At 34.1% G+C, this 10605-nt stretch overlaps 1 protein-coding gene across 1 annotated transcript; it reads left to right on the top strand.

The window, feature by feature from the left end:
- Window positions 1–444: 444 nt before the first annotated feature.
- On the top strand, window positions 445–8347 carry LOC108459288 (MDIS1-interacting receptor like kinase 2-like). The gene is made up of 3 exons (XM_017758633.2): window positions 445–860; window positions 5632–7616; window positions 7870–8347. Exons 1-3 carry the CDS (start codon window positions 445–447, stop codon window positions 8256–8258), a joined length of 2790 nt encoding a protein of 929 aa, XP_017614122.1. The 3' UTR covers window positions 8259–8347.
- The last annotated feature ends 2258 nt before the right edge of the window (window positions 8348–10605 follow it).

The following is a 10605-nucleotide window of genomic DNA, read 5'->3' as shown; positions in this document are numbered from 1 at the left end:
AGAATGTGGCAACAACGCATCACTAACTTTTATTGTCGAACTAGAATATATGATTTCAACGCATTACTAAATTTGAAAAAATATTTTTTAACATAGAATAGTATGTATATATATATAGACATCCCTTTTATTTATATATTACATAAAGTTGAATATTATATGATATAGTCCTTTATGATATAATTACAGGTCCTACGCCAGCAGTTGTTGGAAATTTGAAAAATCTTGTGAGTTTAAAAATATCAACAAACAAATTGGTTGGTCCAATCTGACATCGCTTTATGGAGTGATATTAGTAAAATAAAAAAGCATCGCATTTTATTCACTTATCACCTTCTTAGAAGCTTCAACAAAGAAAAACACAACATTTGCTGCAACTTCCAGTTTACTTCTAAGAGACGAAGACAAGTCCATAACATAATATTAATCAATCTGTGTTAGACAATGCCTAAAGACTTTGAAATTAATAGATATCCAATGAAATTAAATCTGTTTTATATGTATTTAAATAAGCTCAAGTTTGAGAATTGGACTGCAGCTTCAGCCATCAACTTCATAGCTATGAAATCCTACTCCTACACTTGTATCCCTACCTTCTTTTTACTCTCTGTAATTGTAATCACTAGTGCAATTACAAGAGCAACGAACGATGATTCTCAATGGCTGGCAGCAGAGGCAAAAGCGTTGAGGGAAACGGGGTGGTGGAGTAATTACAAAAAGAGAGTTGGAAACCATTGTATGTGGCCTGGTATTCGATGCAATGCTGGAAGTGTTATCGATATTGATCTTAGTGGCCATGGTCTGAATGGGGGCATAACACCTCAAATAGGAGCACTTTCGAAACTCAAGCTCCTTAACCTGTCTGCGAAAAATAAAATAGAATAAAATAAATAAAAATAAAGAACACATAAATTTTACGTGGAAACCCTTTCGGGAAAAAAACCACGGGCAGAGGAGAAGAAAATTCACTATGTCGAAAAATTTTTTACTCAAATACAAGAGGAATAGACTATGTCTATTTATAGGCTTGCAAAGCCATATTCTAGTAGGATTGAAACACCTTATCCTAATCAATATAAAATAGATGGAGTTTAATAAGGTTTAAAAACCTTATTCTAAAATAAAATAAAAGAAGTCTAGTTCTATATGGATTTTACTTTTATTTTATTTTCCATCGTATTTTATTTAAATAAGAATTTGGGTCACTTAATTCTAACAATCTCCACCTTGACACAAATTCTCAATGAACAAGTTCTTCATCGCGAACTTTCAATAAACAAGTTCTTCACCTCTTCCAAAAAACCCCTTAAGGGTTTAACTTCAACAATGAACACCAACCAAGTCTAAGCAATGCTCAAACTTGGTTATAGGAAGTGACTTAGTCATCATATCTGCAGGATTTTCATGAGTGCTAATTTTGCTCACAACAATATCACCACGAGCAATAATATCACGAACAAAATGATACCGAATATCAATGTGTTTTGTTCTCTCATGAAACATTTGATCTTTTGTAAGAAAGATGGCACTGACCGTCACAAAATCTCGTGCTGATTTGAAGGTCTTCATTGAGTTCACTAAATAGTCCCTTCAACCAAATAGCTTCTTTACAAGCCTCATGAATCGCCATGTACTCAGCTTCAGTGGTAGACAAAGCGATTGTAGTTTGCAAAGTGGCTTTCCAACTAATTGCACAACCTCCGATTGTAAAGACGTAACCTGTGAGAGATCTTCTTCTATCAAGGTCTCCAGCAAAATCAGCATCAACATACCCTATAACTCCATCTTTAGTTCTTCCAAACTGTAAGCAAACATTAGTAGTGCCTCTTAAGTATCTTAAAATCCATCGAATCGCTTTCCGGTGTTCTTTACCGAGATTCGCCATGTATCTCGCTAACTGACCGATCGCATATGATAAATCTGGGCGTGAACAAACCATAGCATACATGAGAGATCCTCTCTGCACTAGAGTATGGAACATGTGACATGTACTCAATCTCATTATCGATTGAGGAGATAAGGCCGATGAAAGTCTGAAATGGGTCGCTAAAGGAGTACTAACAGCTTAGCACTCTGCATTTTGAACACCGCAAAGAACTTTCTCAATGTACCCTTCCGACTTAGGTACAATTTACTTGCTTTTCTATCTCCGAGAATCTCCATACCAAGTATCTTCTTTGCTGGTCCTAAATCTTTCATCTCAAATTCTTCACTTAGTTGGGCTTTAACCTTTCTTATCTCTCTTTATCTTTTGTTTGCTATCAACATGTCATCAACATAAAGAAGTAGATACACAAAAGAACCATCACTGCTTTTTCTTAAAGTAGACACAACTGTCAAAACTACTTCTTTTGAAATCATGAGAAGTCATAAAGGAATCAAACCTCTTGTACCACTTGTCTTGGTGATTGTTTCAAACCGTAAAGGGACTTTTTCAGCAAGCAAACATAGTCCTCTTTTTCGAGACTATAAAACCCTCCGGTTGTTGCATGTAAATATCTTCCTCAAGTTCTCCATACAAAATGCGTTTTACATCTAACCGCTCAAGCTCCAAATCATGCATGGCAACAATACCAAGCAAAGCTCGAATCGAACTATGCTTAACAACTGGAGAGAACACATCATGAAGTCCACTCTCGAATTTGATCAGAACCCTTTGCAACAAGCCTTGCTTTATATCCGGGTTCTTCAACTCCTGAGTCCTTCTTTCTTTTAAACACCCATTTACAACGAATGCCTTTTTACCTTTAGGAAGTTTTACAAGATCCCATGTTCGCTTTTTGTGGAGTGATTCCATCTCCTCTTGCATAGCAAACATCCACTTTTCTCGAGTCTTCACGACTAATCGCCTCGAATAATTAAATGGCTCTTGATTCGCATCTATATCTTCACCACATTTAAAGCATAAGCAACTAGATCAACCTCGGCATACTTCTTTGGAGGTTTAATTTCTCTTCTTGTCCTGTTTTTGGCGATAGAGTATTGCGGTGAAGAAGCAACTCTATTCTCAATTTTGTACTGGCTTGAGGAGTTGATTCGTATTAATCGATGCTCCACCGCTTTTGGTTTTCTTTATTGGAAGAGTCTTTAAGAGATAAGTTAGGTAGCATAGCGCTTTCATCAAAAACAACATCTCTGCTAATCACAACTTTTCTATTTTCAGACACCATAACTTATAGCCTTTTACACCAGCTTTATAACCAAGAAAACGCATTTAATGGATCTCGGTTCCAATTTTCCATTATCAACATGAGCATACGCAGGACACCCAAAAATCTTTAAATCGTAATAATTAGCGGGATTACGGACCATACCTCTTGTGGAGTCTTTTCTCAATGGCAACGGATGGAGATCGGTTGATCAAAAACATGCGAGAGGTCGCTTACGCCCAAAATGACTTCGTAAGTTGGCATTTGACAACATACATCGAACCTTCTCCATGATCGCTTCGTTCATTCGCTTCGCAACACCGCTTTCTTTGTGGAGTATGACGAATCGTCAAGTGTCTCATGATCCTTCCGACTTGCACAATCTATTAAACTCATCGAATGTAACTCTAAGCCATTGTCATGCGGAGGTATTTTATCTGCTTTTCCGTCTGCTTTTCAATCATAATTTTCCAAGACTTAAATGTGAAAAACACATCGCTTTTCGCTTCGTGAAGAACGCCCAAACTTTTCTGGAAAAATCATCAATAAAGGTTAGCATATAATTAGCTCCACCTCTCGACGGCACTCTGGACGGCCCCCACGATCGAATGGATATACTCCAACGTTTCCTTCGTGTTATGGATTCCTCTAGTGAATCGAACTCTCTTTGCTTCCCAAAACACAAGGCTCACGAAATTCAGTTTGCAAATTCCTTACCCATTAAGAAGTCCTCTTTGCTTAATTCGCCATGCCATTCTCACTCATATGCCCTAGGCGCATATGCCAAAGTTTAGTAATATCATCATCCGACAAGGAAGAGGAAGCGACAATTGTATCACCAATAATGATAGAACCACAGAAACATATAACTTGGCAATCTTTCTTTGCCCTTTCATCACAACAAGGGACCCTTTGGAAATCTTTAAACCCCACTTTCACTTGTGAATCTGCACTTTTGAATCAAGAGTACTCAACGAAATTAAATTTCTTTTCAATTCGGAACATGCCGCACGTCACTAAGTGTTCGACAACTCCATCAAACATCTTAACTTTAATTGTTCCAACACTGCGCGATTTTACATGAAGCATTATTTCCCATCAAAATAACACCTTCAGATCATCGTTTCATAAGTTGTAAACCAATCCCGATTGGGACTCATGTGGAAGGTGCAACTGAATCAAGTATCCACTCCTCGCTTACTTTAGAATCATTGATGAAGCAACTAGAAGTTCACCATCGCGTAGTCTTCTACAACATCGACTTCACCGAATTTTCTCGGTTGTTTTCCCTTTTGATTCGCACCTCCCTTTTAATCTTATTTTGTAGCTTATAGCACTTTCAGATTTAATGTGCCCTTTCTTCTTGCGAAGTTGCAAGTTTTACCTCTGTTTGAAGATTTCGATCTACCCTTAGATTTACCACGAGGATTCCGTTCTGTGTTCTACCACGATCATCATCAACATTCCGGTCTTGTCTCCCACGAACAATGAGACCCTCTCCACGAGAGTTGGGTTTAACCACAAGATGCTTCATCTTATCATACGAGGTTAAAGAATCATAAACCTCATCAACTGTGAGAGACTCATGGCTATATAAAATCGTGTCTCTAAAGGTTGAATAAGACGGGGCAACGAACAAAGTAGAATCAACCCTAGATCTTCCTTATCATCTTGAACCTCCATGGCCTCCAAGTTTGAGAGAATTTCTTTAAACACTGTAAGTGTTCGTGTACGACGCACCTTCCTCCAAACGATGAGCATAAAGACGCCGCTTCATATGCAACTTGCTTGTTAGAGTTTTCGACATACATATTTGTTCTAGCCTCTTCCATAATGCAATGGCGGTTTTCTCTTTCATCACATCCTGCAAAATTTCGTTGGACAAATGCGATGTAATTGTGTTAATGCCTTTCGATCCTTACGCTTCTTCTCTTCATCATTAATGTCAAGGCATCTTATCTATCCCTAGCAGGGCATCCTCTAGATCCATCTGCAAGAACCGCTTGCATCTTAATTTGCCACAACGCAAATCTGGTGTTGCGATCCAACAATGAATTTCATACTTCAAAGACGCCATTACCGTGATCGAGATGAATAACCGGAAGCTCGATACCAATTTGCGAAAATAAAATAGAATAAAATAAATAAAAATAAAGAACACATAAATTTTACGTGAAACCCTTTCGGAAAAAAACCACGGCAGAGGAGAAGAAAATTCACTATGTCGAAAATTTTTTACTCAAATACAAGAGGAATAGACTATGTCTATTTATAGGCTTGCAAAGCCATATTCTAGTAGGATTGAAACACCTTATCCTAATCAATATAAAATAGATGGAGTTTAATAAGGTTTAAAAACCTTATTCTAAAATAAAATAAAAGAAGTCTAGTTCTATATGGATTTTACTTTTATTTTATTTTCCATCGTATTTTATTTAAATAAGAATTTGGGTCACTTAATTCTAACACTGTCTTTGAATAGCCTTACAGGTGAGTTACCTTCTTCACTTGGAAACCTCACTCAATTGGCAGTGCTTGATCTTTCTTATAACTATCTTGATTCCATTCCCTCGGAAATTCAGAACATGGAGAATCTTGTTTCTCTAAATTTGTCTGGTAACTCCATTTTTTTTATGTCTTCCGAAATATTCAACCTTAAAAAGCTAATGACTCTCCACCTCAGAAACTGCCGCCTCAGTGGTACCATTCCACCAAATATTGGAGAGCTAGAGAGTATGGTTAATCTTGATCTCTCAAACAATTGGTTTTTTGGTCCAATCCCATCATCTATCAGCAACTTAACCAATCTTGCCTCGTTGTTCCTTCAAAGCAACCAACTTGATGGATCCATTCCAGAAGATATTGGGAGACTAATGAATTTGGTTGCACTGAATCTATCCTCCAATTATCTTTTTGGTCCAATCCCATCTTCTGTCAGCAACTTAACCAATCTTGCCTCGTTGTCCCTTCAAAGAAACCAACTTAATGGATCCATTCCAGAAGATATTGGGAGACTAACGAATTTGGTTGAATTAGATCTATCATCCAATAGGCTTTCAGGTCACATCCCTTCCTCTCTGGGTCAGTTAACAAAATTGGAATCTCTTTATCTCTACCATAATCAAATTAGTAGTTTTATCCCTCCAAATTTGGGTAGTTTATTCAATTTATGGTATCTATCCATGGCTTCGAATCTTTTGGAAGGTCCTATACCCCATGAAATTGAGAGTTTGAAGGCTTTAAAATGCTTAGATCTCTCGGACAATAAATTGAGTGGATCCATTCCAACTCAGATTGGTAATTTGTCAAATTTAACGTATTTAATTTTGGCAAACAATTACTTGAGTGGAAGGATTCCCCTGCAAATTTGTTACTTATCACTATACCAGCTTGATGTAAGCCATAACTTTATTGGTGGAGACATACCTTCTCAACTCTTTAACCTTTCTCATTCCACAAACATTGATATTAGCCATAACCTTCTCCAAGGAGTGATACCTTCCCAGTTTGGGAGTTTAACTCAATTAAGTGTTTCCAGATTTCCCAACATTGATCTCAGTCGAAATAATCTAACGGGCATGATTCCCGAATTTCCATTTTATCCGGAGAACCTCAACTTATCGTTTAACTCCCTGAGGGGTCCAATTCCATATGGGTTATTGAATTTTCCACCCAAGACATTTATAGGCAATAAGGATTTATGTGGTTCCATTCAAGGCTTCCTTCCTTGCCCATCAACGAAGCACAATCTGGCAGTCATTATTCTTGTCCCGACATTGTTATTTCTTATCTCATTCTTTACATTGGTGATATTCATCTTTTGCCAACAACATAGAGCTAAAGCTCTGAAACATGATCCAACTCCAACCAAAAATGGAGATTTATTCTCTATTTGGAATTTTGATGGAAAGATTGCATTTGAAGACATCATTAAAGCAACAGAGGATTTTGATATTAAATATTGCATTGGAACGGGTGGTTATGGCAGTGTTTATAAAGCAGTTTTACCAAGTGGCAAAGTTATTGCTTTAAAAAAGCTCCACCGATTAGAGGCTGAGCAACCGGCTTACGATACAAGTTTCCGAAATGAGATCAAGTTTTTAACAGAAATACGACACAAGAACATCATCAAGCTCCACGGATTTTGTCTCCACAATCGCTACATGTTTTTGATTTATGAATATATGGAAAATGGAAGCTTGTTTTATGCCTTGAGCATTGATGATGAAGCTGTAGGATTGGATTGGACCAAAAGAGTGAACATTGTCAAAGGTGTCGCACATGCTCTATCTTACATGCATCATAATTGCATCCCTCCAGTTGTTCATCGAGACATCTCAAGCAATAACATTTTGTTGAGCTCTGAATTGGAAGCTTTTATTGCTGACTTTGGGACTGCAAGACTTCTTGATCCTGATTCATCTAATCGAACTGTAATTGTTGGGACGTATGGATATATTGCCCCAGGTTCTGCACCTTCACTCTCTTCTTATCTTTTTTATTTAGTTTTATCCATTCTTAGTTTCTGCTGCTTATTTGTTTCGAATTACTTATTAGAATAATGAGGGAAACAAGTAGGAAAAACAAAATTAAAAAATATCAAATATAAATTACAAAAATTAATTCGAGATTGGAGGATTCAAATGCAAACATAAACTAAGCTGAATACAGAATATAAATTAACATCTATTTAACTTTTCTTTTTTTATTTTAATTACAGAACTTGCTTATTCGTTGGTCGTGACCGAAAAATGTGATGTTTATAGTTTTGGAGTGTTGGCGTTGGAAATATTGATGGGAAAGCATCCTGGTGAATTATTGTCAACACTATCATCATCATCGTCTTGTGTCCAAAATTTCATGCTAAATGAAATTTTGGACCCTCGATTATCAACCCCGAGAAGTCAAAAAATGGCAGGAGACATTGCTTTTATTGCTGTCATTGCTTTTGCATGCTTACGACCTAGACCCAAAGCTCGACCAACAATGAAATTAGTGTCTCAAGAATTCCTACACATCAAGTCTCCAATTGCAATGCCTCTTCATGAAATATCATTGATCGAACTTAAGAATCATGAGATGTTTATGAGCGATGAAAATCACAAATAAATAAATGATTTGAAGTTGATGTAATAATATAGGAACCAATGGAAAGTGATAAATAGAATAAATCTTCAACAAGGCACAACATTGTTATTCATAGTTGCTTTCTTTTTTCCTATAAAATATTTAAAACTTTTGGTTGAAAGCATGAATTTTAATAACTAGAACTATGTTTTAATAATCAAGATTAATATTTAATTTTAGTTAAAATTTACATAATCTAATAAATAACATATATAAATATCAATAGAAATATTTTTAAAATTAAATATAACTTAATTTAATTTAATTAATTAGCTTCTTCACAACAGAGTACTTATTTGATTAAAGTAATCAAATCACAAAATGAGTTACATTATAAAAACAAATTTAATTCCCATATTAACTATCTAAAATTACATTAAATAAAAAATTATTTAATTTCCATTGTTTTCGTGCATTTCAATTTCGAGGTTGTTAGGTTTTAATTTTATTGAATATGGTTTAAATGACCTCTTTAAACAGAATCCACATTTTAATATAATTTTAGAAATAATTTAAATTTTAACTTAATTTTAGAATTAGAATTAAAAGTTTGGTTCTAAATCATGGTTTAAATTAAATCTCATATTGATTTTTAGGATTGGAACAGAATTTTAAACCTTTAAGGGGCCAAATTGATTTTTTTAATTTCAAATTTAGAGTTATTGTTTTAATTTGCAAATTTAAACACGAAATTAAGATGGGATTAAATCAAATTTATTTTATTTTGATTAAATTCAAAATTGAAATTAGTTTGGTGAGTGACTAAAAAGTAGAAATAAGATGGGATTAAATCAAATTATTATTATTATCATACCTATTAAAAAATCGGAATTATTTAAAAATAGAAAAATTATTATTTTTCCTATTGATGCTGGGTTGTGATAAAGCTGATTACCAGCGTGTCATAATATTTTATTGATACTAAGACTAAAGCTTTTGTTGTATTGTTAGAGCTTGTTCTTCACTGCCGACAAGTATTTGTTGATTCTTTTTCTTTTTTCCGAATTATATGATCCCATTCATGGAATGAATTAATGAATTTTTCTTTTCAATTTTAGTGAGATTAATTTTTTTTTAAAGAAATTGGTGCTTGAATAAAGATGAAGATAGAAGTCAATTTAAGCAAGTATATTGCTTTGGAAGTCAAGGTCTTGTATATTTTGGTTTGAGCCATGAGAAGCCTATGACCCACGCGGAAACCATTATTGTCTTCACAATTAGCATTCCTCGAAACCATTAACCATATTCAGAATTTCTCCAAAGTAAACTCAACATATTACACCCTCGACCGAGTAAGTTAATGTTGGTTTAAGCAAGCATATTATGCTCGCACTTCTAACATGGAGCCCTTGATGGATTTAAAGTCTTGTAACTTTGTGCTTCAATCTACATAAAAATCAATTTATTTGATTACTCTCATTTATTTTAGTAAAGAATGAGTTTCACATATACCAAAAAGTGTTATATAATTAAGCATTACAAAATTAAGTATTGAATTTAAGTTATAAAATATGTTTGGTATATATTAACAAGTATTAGGTGCAATTGTAAGATATTTTTACTCTCAATAGAGAATACATGTTCAATCTTAGAGACAACATTGCTGAAAGAGTGTTCTTGAACTCGAATATAGATCATAAAACGAACATGTAGAATTTGTGAGATAAATGAAATTTCTGAAAATTTAAAGGTAAAATATTTAAAAGATAATGTTAAAAGAAATAAAATAAGATAAAATATTCTACATGAGGTGATAAGTGACTCTTTTGTCTACTTATCATTTTTCATACTTCATTATTAAAAGAAAGTCTATATTTTTTTATTATAGATTATCGAAAATTAAGTGACTAAAATATTATGCATTAGATGACTTTTTTTTCAGTTGATTATCAAACATGCCCAAGTTAAAACCTAATTTGATTTTAGAATTAAAATTAAAAGTTTGGTTTTAAATTAAGGGCTAAATTAAATCTCATCTAGATTTTTGGGGTTAGAACAAAATTTTAAACCATAAGGGAAAATGTTGATTTTTTTTTATTTTATATATTGGTTGTTTTTTAAATTTGCAAATTTGAACAACAAATTAAGGTGGGTTTTATTTTGATTAAATTCAAAATTGAAATTAATTTGGTGAGTGGATGATTGGAAGTGGTATTGTTGTGGTCCAAGTCAAAATTTTAAAGTTCTACCCCAAATTTTCGCACAACTTTCAGGTTTATTTTTGAAGACTTTTTTTAGGTAGATTATACCATTAGTAATTAAACTATGGATTTTTTTATTATTATTTTGAAACTCTATTGTTGAAATTGTTTTGTAGGGATTTCTTAAC

Source organism: Gossypium arboreum, chromosome 9 (assembly GCF_025698485.1).
Source record: "Gossypium arboreum isolate Shixiya-1 chromosome 9, ASM2569848v2, whole genome shotgun sequence".
NCBI lineage: Eukaryota > Viridiplantae > Streptophyta > Magnoliopsida > Malvales > Malvaceae > Gossypium > Gossypium arboreum.
The sequence above is the reverse complement of the archived record's forward strand: the minus strand, read 5'-3'. Positions and strand labels throughout refer to the sequence as shown.